This window comes from Helobdella robusta (assembly GCF_000326865.2).
Source record: "Helobdella robusta unplaced genomic scaffold HELROscaffold_29, whole genome shotgun sequence".
In the NCBI taxonomy this organism is placed as follows: Eukaryota; Metazoa; Annelida; class Clitellata; order Rhynchobdellida; family Glossiphoniidae; genus Helobdella; species Helobdella robusta.
The window spans coordinates 858,981-876,886 of NW_008704475.1; the positions used below are offsets into that span (position 1 = coordinate 858,981).

Here is a 17,906-nt window from a genome sequence, read left to right on the forward strand (position 1 = left end):
AATCTATATTTAGCTTCTTCCCTGTTAACGTGCCACCGGCGGCATTCTTGTAAACATTTTTTTGCACGAAGGTAATGTTCGCGACGGTTTTGGTGTATCTAACAGGCGGAACCAATATTGTCAAATTGGCTGAACAGTTTGAACTAATATATTTTCGTTTAATAAAATTACACGGAATAATTAAAAATTTTATTTTATTATATAAGCATCTGCGTCCCGTTATTTGTTTGAAACGATACGATTTCGGCTACGATGAAGCGTATCTAACAGGCGGACTCAATCATGTCAAATCGGCTGAACAGTTTGATTTAATAAATTTTCGTTTAATGCAAATACGCGGAATTATTAAAAATTAATTTTGTTACATAAGAATCTGCGTCTCGTTATTATTTTGAAAACGATACATAACGATACGATATCAATACGATAACGAGGTATTGAAGACTATATATTGATATAATAAAATCATGTGCACAAGTTGTATGATGATTTTTGAGTTTTTGAATGATAGTATTTGAACCAAAACGTCGCGCACTAACAATGACGCTTGGCACATTTACAGTCTGCCCTTATTTGTTTTCCCGCCAACTCCGCTTTACAAAATGTACTGTATTAAAACAGAAAAAAGTTAAAGTTACACTCTTCCAAAGTTCAGAGGATTCAACAGAGCGCAAAACATCGTAAATGAACATCGTGCTAAACGACGCATTATACACGAAGCATGTGTACGCGGGGATATTTTTGTCACATTCGAACCCGGTTACTGCGAAACAGCACCAGGCGACCTTAACCATTAGACCATCACGCCGCCCAGTCATTTCGCCCAGAAAACAGCCATTCTATTGAAAAATTAAACAAAAGTTTGTTTTGTTCGTATTTTTTATTTGATACGAGACTTTTTGGAGAATGTCTCGTTTTAATAACGATACGATATTTTTAGAGTATTAAACCAAAGTCATTCAATTGGAAAAAATTAAATAAGTTTTTATATTTTATAACACTTTTTTACAATGTGCACTTTTACCATTTCCACACATTGAAATAATGGTACAAGACGAAAATTGTGTCTTTTATTTTTTATTTCGATATGATAGACTTTCCTAAAAATGTCTTGTTTAAATAACGATCTCTGGTATTGTTATTAAAGGATACGAGATTTTTCGTATCGTTTTATAACGATACGAGATTTTTTTACCGTTATTATTATTAAATCTCTGTCGATTGGTAACGAAAATAACGGTTCGAGACGCAGGTGCATAGTATAAGATTTTATATATTATTTTGTTGACATTATAATACAATTTAAAAATTGTACAGTATATTATCGAATATTTTAAAATTGTGTTATACTTTGATTTATAAATTAATTTTAATGAACTCGGTGAATTAAACAGGAACTGCAAAGAAGTATTGGACTTAATTATGGAAGTTTTTGGTCCTTGTTATTATCTCACAAACAACATAAGTTCACCACAGTTTTGAAGTTTCCTGCATCTGATGTGTTACAACGTCATTCCTGCTCTTGCTTGTAGTATAGTTTATAATTTGATTAACACAAAATGGCAATACCAGAATAGAATACCGTGATTATACTCTTTGGACTTTTTTAAATTTTAGATGTTTTTTAGATTATGTTTTGAAACGGAATAAAATTAAGAAAAATACATTTAAAATTATGCTGCATGTTTAAACTCTAGTGTTACTTTCGAAAGAAATGTTCATGTTTTAATTCTCGTGTTTTAATTCGTGGCATTCTTTTCTTTTTTAAACAAGTAATTTGCTACAAATTTTTGTACCAGATCCCCGTTTTTTGTTGGCTTCTCCAAAAAGAATTACATTTATACTAATATAAATTGTTTTAATTTCACACGTAGTGGTAGTTGATGACTCAACTTCCTTCATTGTTTTTTGGCCCAAGGTGACATAAAAATTACATCACAAAACGGACCGAATTAGCGTAGATCCAGATGTTTATGTTTCGCCAGTAAATACCGTCAGTGAAACAGCACGTTCAATCCAGGACGTTGCTCGTCAATAGTTTTATTTTTCTGATGCTGCGTCATATCAGAAATTCAAACCAGGACGTTGCTCGTCAATAGTTTTATTTTTCTGATGCTGCGTCATATCAGAATTTGTCAAATGGAGGCGTTAGTCCATTGTTAACAGCTCAACGTAATCGACAAATTTTTAGTGTTATTTTGGAACAGGAAATAGCGAAAGAGTAGGCCTGTTATTTCAAATCAGTTAAACCTGAAAACGAAAACGACGAAACCAAGTATTCATTTGTCATAACTATGACGTGATGGCTCAATGGTTAAAGGCGCCTTGTCTTGCTATTACATTGACTGGGTTCGAATACCAAGAGATCCCCNGCCTATCATATGCAATGTGTATGATGCGTGTTTGCACGCGTATTCATATACGCTCTGTGTGTTTGTCGTTGAAACCTCTGAAGCAAACGCAAAAGAGAGAGAGAAACCTTTAACCTTTTAACCTTTATGGTGAATATTTAATAACTTTCTTTTTCGTTGTAATGATATTTGATGCTGATAACATTCAACCCCAACCTGTGTATCAATCAACTTCGATATTGGGGTTTGTTTATGACATTTGTTTGTTACATTTTGAAACCGCAATTTTTTTTAACGTTAAATAAAAAAGTTATAAATGTTTTAGTAAATGAGTAATTAAGTCATATCACACCACAAACACATTTATATAAAAAAAATGGATATATAGGTACATATATATAATATATATATATATATATATATATATACACAAAGATATATTAAACAACAATGCATACATTTTTATAAACTTTTTATTACAAATAAAAATGTTAAAAATTTATTTCGTGCACTTTAGAGAATAAATGATGTTTCTCTTAAAGTTCATCATTCCACGTTCATTCAGGTGGATGCCGTCAGGTCCTATATTATTATCTCCTCCCACTCTGTCAAGCTTCCAGAAATGAACAATGTTAGACTGGAATTGTTTCAATGAGACATTTAGTTTATCAACTTTCCATTTCTGAACGTCTTTTCTATAAACCAGGCTTAATATGATTATTCGGCGCGGTCTGATTTTATTCTCTAACTGTCTGAGTAAGGATTCATATCTCGTGGCCACGAGTTCCGGGGTTTCAGTCGTCAAATCATTGCCTGGTATTTAATATTAATGATTAAAAATTAAACAAAACTGTTATTATATTAAAAGAATAATGAACCAAAATTGGGAATAAAATTGTCTATTGGAAGATGCAAGTAAAACAGGACGTTCAATCCAGGGCGTTGCTCGTCAATAGTTTTATTTTTATGATTCTGCGTCAAATCAAAATTAGTCAAATGGAGGCATTAGTCCATTGTTAAAAGTTCAGCGTAATCGACAAATTTTTACTGTTAATTTGGAACAAGAAATAGCGAAAGGCAGAGAAATGTTACTCAAGGATTTTTTATAACTAAAAATTGTACGAAGCCGCAAAAATAAATGTTACGATAACTATATCTGTTAGCAATATTGATACCTGTAGCGTGCAATTACCAATTCATACACATAACATTATGATTTTCAGCACAAACCCCACACACACACACACACACACATATATATATAGCTATCATAATCCGTGGGCAAGTAATACTTGGTAAATATATATATATATATATATATATATATATATATATATATATATATTTATATATATATCATATCGCTTGGGTTTGCACTTTTTTGGTGCTATACGTTTTTTTTATTATTATAACGTATTATTATATTTTTTTTGTGTTTTCATACATTTAAATTAAAGCTAAAACTTATATTTTATAAATATGCTATATTAATTTGTCGCAAAAACACTACTGTTTATTATATTTTACCTCGTATATATAGTTAAAATTTATACGCTTGTCAATCTGTACTATTCACAATTATAGTCATCTACATGGTCATCACAAACTTTTTTTCAATTTAAAATGTTTAAATTTCACTTTTTGCTGCAATTGCATTAGTATTTGTTAATTTTTAGCTAAAATAAAAAACATATTTTGTTTTTTTAGTAAATTTAAATGTTCACGTGTTAAAGAACTATAGTTCAATTACTGTGCAATGCATATTATTCATTAAACGAAATAACATTTTTATTAAATTACAGTCTAGTTTGAATGAACAGGGTTGGTTTGACCAAGCTTGCAGGAGCCTAAAGCAGAGAAATAATTTCACCAATCGAAAATGTAAAAAACCAGTGATAACAATAAAAAATTGAAATTCACAGATTGACTCATTGCGGAAGAATAAATGCTTTTTAGGATTAACTGAAAATGGTCCCAAAAGCAACGATAAATCTTTACAAAACTTACAGAGCATAATAACATGCAACAACAATGCCTTAGAAAGAAAAGAGGTTAGTTGCGGGATGTAAACCAAATGCATGGTGCATCTATTAAGTAGAGCAGTTGAAGAAGAGGTATACCAAGGTTACCGGTGACGCAAATATAGAAATGTATGGGTAACGCGTTCAGACCAATATTTGGGGATGTGCACGAAACGGGAGAAAGTTTTCTTTTATATGATATTTTAGAAGAGGAAATTCTCTATTAGAATATTTAAATATCATTGAGATGCACACATAAATAGATTTTTGGCGATTTTTTAACTTTCTCATTACCGATGACGCAAATTTGGAAATGTAGGGTTAACGCGTTCAATCAAATTTTTGAGAATGTGCACAAAACGGGAGAAAGTTTTGTTATATATTGTATTTTTTGAAATAAAATTGTCTATTAGAAGATGCAAACATTTTTCAGATGCACACATAAATAAATTTTTGGCAATTTTTTAACTTTCTTGTAACCGATGAAGCAAATTTGGAAATAGAGGGTTAACGCGTTCAATCGAATTTTTGAAAATGTGCACAAAACGGGATAAAATTTTGTTATATATGATATTTTTGGGAATAAAATTGTCTATTCGAAAATACAAATATTTTCCAGATGCATACATAAATGGATTTTTGGCGGTTTTTTAACTTTCTCGTTACCGATAACGCAAATTTGGAAATGTATGGTTAACGCGTTCAATCAAATTTTTGAGAATGTGCACAAAACGGGAGAAAGCTTTGTTATATATGGTATTTTTGGGAATAAAATTATCTATTAGAAGATGCAAATATTTTCCAGATGCACACATAAATGGATTTTTGGCGATTTTTTAACTTTCTCGTTACCGATGACGCAAATTTGGAAATGTATGGTTAACGCGTTCAATCGAATTTTTGAGAATGTGCACAAAACGGGAGAAAGCTTTGTTATATATGGTATTTTTGGGAATAAACTTATCTATTAGAAGATGCAAATATTTTTCGGATGCACACATAAATAAATTTTTGGCGATTTTTTAACTTTCTTCTTATCGTTGGTATATTAATATATAGCGATTTTATGATGAAGTTTTTTTATTGTTTTATGCAATTTTTAATCTGAATAAAGTTAAAATGTTATAAATAACAAATAAAAAACAATAATAAATCTTTTTTCATTTCATTAGACCTTTAAATATTTATTATTTAATCGGTTTTTTCATATTCCCCCTTTTACATATGCTTAATCATCGCTGAGTTAAAACCGTCGCGAACATTACGTTCGTTTTTTTTTGCTGCTAAAATCATTCTACGGCAGTTGTAATCGATTTTTAACTTAATAATTTAACTGAATTATGTAAAATTTTTGGAATCATTTGTTGTTTGATCCATTTTGATTTTATTAAGTTCATTTGTTTAAATTAAAAGTTTCAAAAATGTTACATTGTGCCAGGAAGGCCCAGATTAGTAGAAGAAAAGAGGCTTTGCTTTTTTGTATTTTTATTTTAAATTTTTGACTTTTTATTTTTTAACTATCGTTAATTAATGTTCAAATATTTTTTATATTGTTTTTATATTATGGGTTTATTATTATTATTAGGATGCCTTTGTTAAATGGCTTTTTGTCATAAGAAATACAGAATACAAAGACTAAAGAGTTTCTTTATTTTAATTTATTGGGTATATATATATATTATATATAATATATATATATATATATTATGAAAAATTTTAAATGCAGCTATTTACTTTCAAATTTAAATCATATTTAGACGTTTTGCTCAATGGATGCACATCTCTGATCAAGCAACAGCAAAGGCAATCAAAGTATTACAGGTCCAGAATCACAATGCTGCAGGCGACAATAAAAAAACTTATGAATGAATGTAATAAATTAAAAAATGAATTAGCTACATACAAAGGTTTTATGTTATGTAACCATAGCAAAATGAATTGAAATTTTGATTTTTTGTTTTTTTTTTGCTTCTAGATAAAAAACTCATACCATTTAAAAAGAGTTAATAAAATATATAATGATAGTTACAAGACCTCTTATATGCAGCTGCATTTTCATGGTCCTCATGCATACCAATTTTTAAGAAAAAGTGGACTAACACTGCCACACTCGAGAACATTGAACAAGTAAAATTTTGTTAATAATGATATTCTGTAAAGTTCTGTAAACTAATATTGCTATATAAAGAAATATGTACTGCAAATGAAATATTGCAAATGCTCTTTAATCCTTGATTCGATATCAATAAAGCCTCAAATAACGTATAATAGGAAAATTGGTAGGTTTTTTAAAATATATTTTGTTTGTAAAATTGTGAGTTTAAAATATAGCATATTTTAGTAGTTTGCTAGTTTATTCCTTGTATATTTTATTTATTTCTTGATTTTTTTTTGTTTCCCATTTCACCATTGTCTTCAATTTTTTTAATTTTATTGATGTTAAATGTTAAGCATAAATTATCAAACGCATTGTTTATTTGTGAAGATGACTATTGGATATGTTAACTATGGAGATGGGAATGAGGACATAGTTGCTTCAGAGATGTTGGTTTTTTATGTTGTTGGTCTGAGAGAAGCTTGGAGGCATTCAAAAGCTTATTTTTATACAAATAAATTATCATCTCACAAGTTGAAAGATTTTATAGAGAAAGCCATTGATAAGTTACATAATGCTGGAGTTAGGGTAAACAACATTTGTTTTTCTTAAAGATATGTTAAAATTTTTATACATTATATTTATATTTTACGGTTGTTTCACTGGTAATGGATGGGTTGGCCACTAACGTTTCGGCATGTGGATTGCTTGGATGCTCTTTCACATTTTCAAACATGCAAACAAGTTTCTTGTCCCCAACAACCGGCCAGAAAATATATATCATATTTGATGCATGCCACATGCTGAAATTAATAAGGAATATGTTTCATTCTTATGATATTTTATAATAATTATCCAATCAAATGGAATCATATCGTAAACTTAGTTAATTATCAGCAACAAATCAAAATGAAACTAAAAAATAAATTAACCAAAAATCCTGTAAATTTTGAAAAGCATAAGATGAAAGTTAAATATGCATCTCGAGTCTTTAGTTGCTCTGCGGCTAAATCACTGGAACTCTTAAACGGATTTTATGTTTTTTTCTGACGTTTCTGAAACAATAGCTTTTGTGAAAAACATCAATGATCTTTTCCATATATTGAACAGCAAACTGATACTAGATAGAAAATGGAAGCAATCCATTACAAAGAGCAACCTGACAGCCACTATAGAAATGAAAGCCTACTTACTAAGTTTGAAAAATTTAGATGGTGTTAATGGTGTAGATGGTTTAAATTTACAAAACTCAAAGGTTTTTTTTATATATCTCAATATCTAAACTAAAACTTATTTAAAAATAATTTCAGAAAAATGTGCATAATTGGCTTGGAAAATTGACATATCCCTCAAAAGGAGTATTAAAAGTAAAATGATTCATTTATTTATTTTCTGGTAAAAACAATAAATTTTAATGATTTTCAGATCTGCCAAGAATCAGAAAGATTATTAAAAATAAATAATTATTGTTTTAAGAAAAAACTTGTAATTGAAAGCAACATACTCCCACAATGTGTCAACGAAGATTTATTTAACATGGAAAATCATTTCAATGATGTACAGAATGCAAACCACTATTATGAATTAATAAAAAAAATAATAACATCATGTACAACATTAAGACGTTTTAACTTAACTAAAGAGTTTTCTATCAACATGCAGTTTTAATAAAAGTAAATTAAATAATAAAATGCAACGAAAATTATACTATTTAAATTTATTAAATCAATTGTTTTATTGAATTTGTACAGTGCTTCTAATAGATTACATCAAAAGCAAATTCTACAACCTTTTATCTTTATATATATATATATTTCACTTTTCAAGATAGTTGAAAGATAAATTTATAATTATGTAAATCAAACATTTTGCAGTTATACAACAAATAAACAAAACCGATATCCAGAAATAAAAAAAGTAGGACTGATCTAACTACGAGTTAAGTTAATTACTAATTATAGCAAGATATTTTATAATCAACAAGCAAGAAATATAACAATTTACACATAAATATAAAAATATACATGTTCATGATCTAGAACCTTCAGGGTTATTTTATAAATAGTAAAGGCCAAGATTTTTTCTAATTATATCTCAGATTTTTCTAAAAAGTAAACCAAAATGCTCATGAATAATTAATTTTTAGGAACTTGCTTCCAGAGGTAACTTGCCCGTTGAAAAAATTTTCAATGTTAAAACGCTGGTAGGGCGCTTCCAGTTATATAATTCCATGGGCATTGATTGCTGGATGAACAACAATCAATCAACTAATCAGCTGTGCTTGCATGTCTGACAGAATGCTCTCTGGATAACTTCCAGAACGGCATTACTGCTACTACTACTACTAGCATTACTTCTATTACTACTACATAAGTGGTAGAAATATTTTTTAGACCGCAATTAATATTTTATCAATATTTTATTTCATCCTTTTGTGTATTTTTTTATATTGTTCAATAAGTTTATAAAATCGTTGTTTATACATACATAACTGAAATATATATAATTCATACTTTATATATATATTTCATTGATCAGCTAAGCAGCTTATAAAGTTTTGTAATTTCTAGTATTAAGCAGATGGTCTTTTTTCACGATCTCTCTTCACGGATAATATATGGTGGTGCTGGGAAATAAGTTCAATTTCATTTCTTCTTATGGTTAATGATGATACTGAACCTTGCCACACTGGAAGCCTGTTTTTTGGTGGATGATGTATTTTTAGAAAAGTTTTATTTACTTAGAAATATTTTTTTGAAGCCAAGCCACAATTATGAATGGTGAAAAAAAATGTTTTTGTAATTCAACGCTCAATATTACAGTTTTTTTAGTTTTGAACGCCTGTTTTTTTGGTGGCTGATATATTTTTAAAAAGGTAATTTAATTTTACATAAGTGGTAAAAATATGTTTTGAAGCCGCATTTATGATTGATGAAAAAAAGTTTTTGTGATTCGACACAAAATGTTACAGTTTTTCATGTTTTGAACAGCTTGTTTTTTTAGTGACTGATATATTTTTAAAAAGGTAATTTATTTTTACATGAGGGGTAGAAATATATTTTTGAGGCCTCAATTATGAATGGTCCGCAATTAATAATATTTTTAATCGATTTTTTATGTTCCTTTTACAGTGTATTTCTATACATTATTCGATAATTCATACAATCATTGTTCATACATACGTTACTTAAATATATAGAATTCATACTTTGTATACATTTTAGTGTAGAAAGAACTCATATAACTTACTTAAGAATTTCAGTTAAGCCACTTATATAGTCATACAATTAGAAACATATATGAACACTGAACAGGAACACTTTCCATGCATTAAGCAGGCGATCTCTTCTTTTTTCACGATCTGCGCACGCATAATATATAGGTCAGTCGTTGTGGCTGGAAGCTAAGTTAATGTTAACGCTAACGTTTGGTTTGTAAGATGGTGTTTCAACATTTTTCTAGATCTGCAATAGTCGGCGGCTTGGGTGGAGCGATCTTGTTAACGACATATAACGCATTTTATTCGAATGTAACTGTAGAAGCTAAAAGAAAACCTATCGATATTGAATTTCAAGAAATATCAAAAATTGAAAGAGTAACAGTAAAGGCTGAAGGTTTTACCTTTAGTTTTAGAGCTGTTTATTTTTTTTTTAATTTAAAATTTATTAAATCATGCAAAGTGAATGAAATTAATCATTATTGGTATATAATAAATCTTAAATAAATAACGAAATAAATCTATCGGGCGTGCGGGCCGCACGGGCGTGCGTACGAAAGAATTTAAGAATATGTTCAAAAATTTTTTTTATGCCGAACATTATTTTAAAAAGTATTTATAAAAATTTCCGTTACTTACAATTGAAAATAAATTTAAAAAAAATTTTTTTTTAGATAAATTTTTATTTGCGCGTCGTAATACTATTATTTATTACCTTTGGCAAGAGTTCATTTTCCTTTTTCCTTTAGTTGTGAGCGGCTAGGCTTTTGGAGATTCACTTGAGTTTTGTTTTGTTTGATCTAATTTAATTAAATAAAATTAAATTTGTTATTTTATCACTCTAATTTGAGAAAATGAGCTCCGAGTCATTAAAGTTGGGAGAGAGATGGATTTGTGAATGTTGAAAAAGTTGTAGATATGATAGAAAGTTTTTTTAAGAAAACTACCATCCAATGAATGAAGCATGACACTAAAGAAATAGTTAAAAATTTTAACAAAAAATGTATTCTGGAAAGCGCCAAAATTGTTCATCTTGACCCAGATATGCAATACAGTTAGAGGTTGTTTTTATATTGATAAAATATTTTCAAGCCTTAAGTTCAATTATTATGAATATTTTAAATTTTTATACAATATTAATTTTTGTATATTTGATAATGGTTATTGCATTAGGTAGGTCTGTAAGCACTATGGAAATGTTAAACCATCTGCAAATTTGAAAAAAAACTGGGACACGACCTAACCATGCATCCTTGTTGTGTGGTTGCACTGCAGCAGTTTATGTGGCATACTGCAAAAATCGGAAGGTAGTAATAAAAATTAAATTAAAATATTTAATAGCCAATCTCAAAAAAAACAATGACAAATTCATAATCGTTCGACCATACAACAGACAACTAAACTCATTCTATGAAGAAATCATCAATCTAATTCTACATGCATGCATCCAAAACCATAACGACATCCTACAAGCATACATAATCAACAAACCATTACACCGCATACTATTCAATCACTAAACACACAAACATACAGACAGACACACACCCCCATACTCGGACACTCAACAGCTTGATAAGAACTGTTGATAACCAGCAACAAACACAGGATAATAATCTCCATTCATCGAGAACCATCGAAACAAGACAAAGCAACAACAAGACAACTACCAACCATACGGCACCAATTATTTCTACATCAACTCGGAAGCAATCGTATTAAGGCTGTACTATATTTTTACTCGTTAACACATGAACAATGTACTCGTGTGCATAACTGTGTAAATATGTGTGTTCGTCTGTGTGTGTTATGTTACTATATGACATTGGATGCAATAAATTTTTTATTTTCAAAATTGTCATTCTGTAACAAAAATTCTTTATATTGTCTTAATAAACGTCCAATTTTGCGCTTTGACTTTGTCCTGTATCGTCAAATTTGTTGTACAGATTTCTCAACGTCGAATTCGTTGTGCGAATCTCACGCTTTTCACCGTCTAAACGTCGTATTCGCCCACTCGTGATTCGCACGCCTTGTAACATTTCGACGTGCGGATTTCACGATATATAATTTCGAACGTCGTATTCGCCCTTTTGTGATTCGCACGCCTTATAGCATCTCAACGTCGAATTCGACGTGCGTGCGAGTGCCTCACAATTTATAATTTCAAGCGTATTCACCCCGCCATTCGCACGCCTTATAGCATCCCAACGTCTAATTCGCTGTTCGGCCTCCAGCTTTATAGCATTAACACGTTCAATTCGCCGTGCGGATTCCTCACGTCTTATAGCATCTCAGCGGCGTGTTCGCCATGCAGACCCGCACACTTTATAGTATCTCAGCGGCGTATTCGCCGTGCGATTCCGCACTTCTTATAGCACTGACCAATACATAAAGAAATTTATGAAGTTGTTACACTACACTGTTGGGTGCATATACAACACATATTGGATTAAGACAAGAGTAAGACTATCAAATATAATCATAATGTATTTATTAATAAAAATCACAACATGTTCAGCATTAGTTTTTAGTTTAACTTTAACTTTTTGATCTTTCTAACGGTTGATCAAATATTGCATCAATTATGGTCTCCTTCCACCATGTATATACATATACCACGCAAATTGATTTAATCGCTGTCAAGCAACAACACCGAAGGCTATTCAAATATGTCAAAGTTATACTTGGCGAATCATGTGTCGCCCAACATAGACTCCTTGTGACAGACCTGGTTGTCAAACTGTCAAAACATAAGTCTAAATAAATGCCTCGGAAAATCAAAACATGGAAGCTGAAAAGCAATATTCATCGAGGAAAATTTCAACAAATTGTCGCCACGCAGTTAGACCACCAATCGCAATCCGGTACAGATTGTAGTACATAAAAAACCGTTTTGATAAACGCTGCAACTACAGTTTGTGGGAAAACTGGTACAAAACGCCAGGATGAACGGGACACGTGGTGGTGGAATGACAATGTACAAAATGCAAAAGCTAAAAAGAAAGCTGCATACAAGCAATGGCAAAAATCAAAGTCTATTGATGACCACAAAATTTTCCGTGAGAAGAACAACTATGCAAGACGTCAAGTTGCACTGGTTCGGACAGATCAGTGCAGAGAGTGGCTCAATAAAAGCAAAGGTGAATAAATGAAGTCTCTGTATCGTATAGCAAAACAAGCAAAGCGTACGAAAAAGACATAGTTGGTGCCTCATGTATCAAAAACGACAAAAATGAGATGGTTCTTGAACAAGATGAGATCAAGCTACAGTGGAAAGAATATTTAAACCGTCTGTTAAATGAAACAAATCCAATCAATGTCAACTTTGGCGCTCTAACAATCGAAGGTCCGATTCCAGACATCACAGTAGAGGAGCTTACAGAAGCTCTGAAAGCTATGAAAGATGGAAAGGCAGCAGGGCCCTCTGGACTCACAAATGACATCATTAAAGCATCTGGTACTGCAAGTATCCAAACGGTACTACAACTTTGCCATGAAATTGCACAATGCTGACTGAATAGAACTATAGCTTGACAGTCCCGCTATACAAAGGCAAAGGTGATCCATTCATCATTCATCATATTGGGATATACGTCTGTTAGAACACTCCCTAAAAATTGTGGAGAAAATCATTGAGAGAAGATTAATGTCGTGCATGACAATCGGAAATTATCAGTTTGGTTTCTTAACGGGGAAATCAACAATTGATGCAATTCACATCCTTCGACAACTGCAAGCAAAGCATCAACAACTATCACACATTTTTGTAGACCTTGAAAAAGCATTTGATCGAGTTCCCCGTGAAGCAATCAGGTGGAGTCTACGTCGACAACTCATTCCAGAATATCTTGTTCGACTTGTGATGGAAATGTATACGAATACTAAGACTCTTGTCAGCACAACGGTTGGAAACACAGATGCATTTGACATCGGCGTTGGAGTTCACCAAGACTCGATTCTCAGTCCACTGTTATTTATAACTGTGATAGAATTAATCACAGAGCCGATATGCACTGGTAACATTTGGAATTTAATATATGCTGATGATATTGTTTTAACAGCCACGTCTGAGCAGAATGCAGCACAGATGTTTGAAAATTGGAACACCAGACTGGCCGATCATGGATTCAAAGTCAACATCAACAAAACCAAAGCAATGAACACTGGTGAACACATCCAATCCACAGCTACTGGACGATGGCCCTGTTCAGTTTGTAAAGCTGGTGTAGGTAACAATTCAATCAAGTGTCAGCAGTGTAACCAGTGGTGTCACAAACGTTGTTCAAAAATAATTGGTTCTTTATCTAAAATCAAAAATCCAGTACTACTCTGCACTGTTGTTCGGTATGCAAACATTACGTATGGAAGAATTTCGTCCCAATCTCGATGATTCTTATTTATCACTTTTCCTATCATTTTATTGAGTGTTCCATGGAATCGTTCTACCAGACCATTCGTTGAGGGTTTATAGGTAGTGGTACGGATTTTATCTACGCCAAGTTGTTCACAGATATCTTTAAATAACTGAGATTCAAAATTCTTACCTTGATCAGTTAGTATCTCTTTTGGTAGTCCGTATCTACAAAATACATTTTGAATTAATTTATGAGCAACATAAGATGCATCTACGCGTTTCAAAGGAATAGCTTCTGTCCACTTCGTGAAATAATCAATGACAGTTAAGATGTATTTATGATTCTTACTTGACTCTGGGTGTGGCCCTGTTATATCGACTCCTAATCTTTCCCACGGCTCACCGACCAACATTGGCTGTAATTCACCTTGTTTAAAATGTTTTTGTCGGTTAAATTTGCTACATTGTTTACATAATTTGTGGGTTAATTCAACGTCCTTCCTCCATCCAGGCCAATAAAATCTTCTTTCAAATTGCCGTGTTAGCTTTTTGATTCCTTGGTGGGCTCCATTCATCCCACTGTGCAAATCTCTAAGTACTTCTTGCCGCATTGTGTAGGGAACAACTATCTGATCAAAATTGTTAATTCGTCTCTTCAATACACCTTTATCTGTTAAAAACAAGTTGTCATACTGTGCAAGTAATATTTTAACATCTTTTCCTTTATCAACAAATTGACTCAAATCTGGTACTACTGAATGTTTGATGACGTCTTTAATTAAGGATAGGTCTTTGTCTTTCTCTTGTTCTGCAACCCAATCAACACAGTTATCTACTTTATTTTCTGTTATAACACCACATACTGCTCTCGACAATCCATCAGCGTTTGTATGTTTACTCCCTGGCCTATGCTCAATAGCATAATCGTACTCTTCAAGAATTTCAATCCACCTTGCTTGTTGTCCTATTGGTTCCGGTGTTTTTCTCAACCACTGAAGCGCTGCATGATCTGTTCTTATTTTGAATGAACGACCGATCAGATACTTCCTGAACTTTTTCACAAATGTTATAATTGCAAGTAATTCTTTCCTGGTTACATTGTAATTCATCTCATGTTTATTAAATAACTGACTACCGTAACAAATGGGTTTTTCTACTCCATCTTGTAATTGTGAAAGTACTGCACCCATGGCTTTATCTGAAGCATCGCAATCTAAAATAAACGCATCCTCGTCATTGGGTAAAGCTTATATTTCAGAACTGATTAATTTTTCTTTCAATCTATCAAAAGCAGTTTGACATTCGTGTGTCCATTGAAACTTGTTACATTTCTTTGTCAATTCAAGTAACGGAGCTGCTATTTCTGAAAAATCTGGTACAAATCGTCTGTAGTACTGGCACAAGCCTACAAACGCTCTACTTTGTTTTAGTGTAGTTGGTACTGGCCAATCTTTAATTGCTGCAATTTTAATTGGGTTCGTTCCGATCCCTTTATCACTAACTATATAACCTAAACAGCTAACTGATTTCTGCATTAAATGACATTTCGACGGTTTGAGCTTTAAATTTGCCTGGTGCAATCTTTGAAACAACAGTTCTAATCTTTTTAAATGTTCGTTTAAATTTTTACTAAATATGATTATATCGTCTAAGTAAACTAAACAGGTCTCAAAATTTAATCCTATCATGATATTGTCCATTAATCTTTGAAATGTGGCAGGGGCATTACAAAGTCCAAATGGCATTCTGGGAAATCTGAAGGTACCGCGATGACAAACAAAAGTGGTCTTATTTCTATCTTTAGGATGAACTTCAACCTGATGATATCCTGATCTTAAATCAAATGAACTGAACCATTGGGATCCAGACAACAAATCGAGCCATGAGTCTATTCGAGGAAGTGGATACACATCTTTAATCGTTATTTCATTTAACTTTCTATAATCTACACAGAATCTGTAGGAATTATCTTTCTTTTTAACTAATACTAAATTAGTTAAACGCTCTGACAAGGTTCTATAACTTTTTGCTGTAACATCTCTTCTAACAAATTGTCAATGATTGGTAGATGTGCTCTAGGTTGTGGTCGCAAAGCTTGGCGAAATGATCTGTTTGCTCCGGTATTAATTTCATGTTGCGTTATATTAGTTCTTCCTAAATCAAACTCGCTTAATGAAAGAATATTTTTATACTTCAGCAACAACTTTCTCAAATTACTACGAATATTATCTGGAACACTGGAATGTACCTCATCAACTATTGTGTTTATAGTCTCATCATATTCTTTGGTGGGTTTGTTATTTGATTCTTGAACTTTATCATCAACTACAACAACTTCATGTAATTTGGTGATTACTTGATCCTTAGGTATTTCAACTTTTTCATTTGATATGTTACATACTCTAATACTCGTAGACGGTTTATTGACATCAATTAATGATCTCGCAGTTAGCAAATTGTTTTTGATTTTATTTATACTAGTTGACCATGCTGTATCCTGTCCTAAAGGCTTCAAATTTGATTTTTCTATAAACGTCTGAATGAACATTTCACTGCGGGGTGAATAACAGCCGTGACTTTCGAAATGCATCTTATATATCTGTTTCTTGTCTAGATTTTACGAGGTTGTAACTTTTTCCGTTTATTACTACTCCTTCCAAAATTCCAAATGCAATTGTTATCATATAACCAATTCTTCCCTAAAATTATATGATCAACGTTTGGTGACACATAGAAAGTTGTAAAAATCTTCTGATACTTAAGTTCTAATGGCAGTGTAATTGTTCCGTTTACTATTAACTCCATGTTATTAACTGCATACAATTCCTTATTACTTTTCAAAATTTTCAAATCATCAACAAATTTCTTTGGACAAAGATTCACATCTGCACCACTATCTAGTAGACATTTTAAATGTTTAGTTCTAAATACAGCTTCTACATGAACTAATGCTTCCTTATCATGGTTACACTTGGAGGGTGTTTTTACTGTTTGTACGTTTCGATTTAATCTCGTCGTATTTTTTAAAACTACCAACATTTTGCCTGAAGTTATTAGTGTTCGCTTGACTGAAGTTTCTATTATTTTGCTGGTAACTACTTTTTCTTTGGTCAATCGCACTGTTGTTTCTGATGAAATTATTATTTCCAAACTTATTGTTAAAATCTTTTCTCTGACTGTTATTTCTGTTTTCAAACTTATCTCGTTTAATCTCATCAATATTGCTGAACAAATTTTCTATTCTGTTATTCATATTTGTAATTGGATCATCTTGTTTAACAACATTGGATTTCTTGTCATCAAACTCGTCATTATCTTGAACTATCTGAACGATCTGAAAGATCTCGAATGATTTCTCTTGCCATCATCTGATAAAACTTTATATTTCTCATATAGCTGACATACTTCATCTAATGTTCTCGGTTCTTTGTCTTTTACATAGAACATGATGTCTTTATTACCAATAGCATTAATTAAATGTTTTACTGCAAACTTTTCTCTTATGTCATTACTTAACTCTGGATAGGATAGTCTTGACAGTCTGTTAACTTTCTGAGACACATCTCGAATGTTCTGATCTTTTTGTAATCTAAGCTGCGATAAACTATACTCGTGTGTTTCTGAATAGTTTGATGGTCCAAATCGTTTAAACAACAGCTCTTTAATCTCGTTATACGTGACTGTATCAATATCTGGCAATTCGTGAAATACACCTCTTGCTTTCCCATCTAGTGCGTGCAAAAGGGATAGTGCTTTTTCTTGTGATGTCCATTTATTAACTTTTGCGGTTATTTCAAATTGACAAAAATACTCAGTTATATCTTCTGAGCCATTGAATCTACTACTTTCCACTCTTTAGTTTACT

The 17,906-nt window shown here is 31.6% G+C and overlaps 2 protein-coding genes across 2 annotated transcripts; both read right to left on the reverse strand.

Moving 5' to 3' along the window:
• Positions 1 to 11,573: 11,573 nt before the first annotated feature.
• On the reverse strand, positions 11,574 to 16,589 carry HELRODRAFT_174242 (hypothetical protein; the record flags this gene model as incomplete). The annotated part of the gene is made up of 2 exons (XM_009020785.1): positions 11,574 to 11,716; positions 16,052 to 16,589. The coding sequence occupies 2 exons, from the start codon at positions 16,587 to 16,589 to the stop codon at positions 11,574 to 11,576; spliced, it is 681 nt and encodes a 226-aa protein (XP_009019033.1).
• Positions 16,590 to 17,006: 417 nt separating this feature from the next.
• HELRODRAFT_174243 (hypothetical protein) lies at positions 17,007 to 17,769 on the reverse strand (the record flags this gene model as incomplete). Its single annotated transcript, XM_009020786.1, has 3 exons — positions 17,007 to 17,375; positions 17,447 to 17,661; positions 17,718 to 17,769. The coding sequence occupies 3 exons, from the start codon at positions 17,767 to 17,769 to the stop codon at positions 17,007 to 17,009; spliced, it is 636 nt and encodes a 211-aa protein (XP_009019034.1).
• Positions 17,770 to 17,906: the final 137 nt, after the last annotated feature.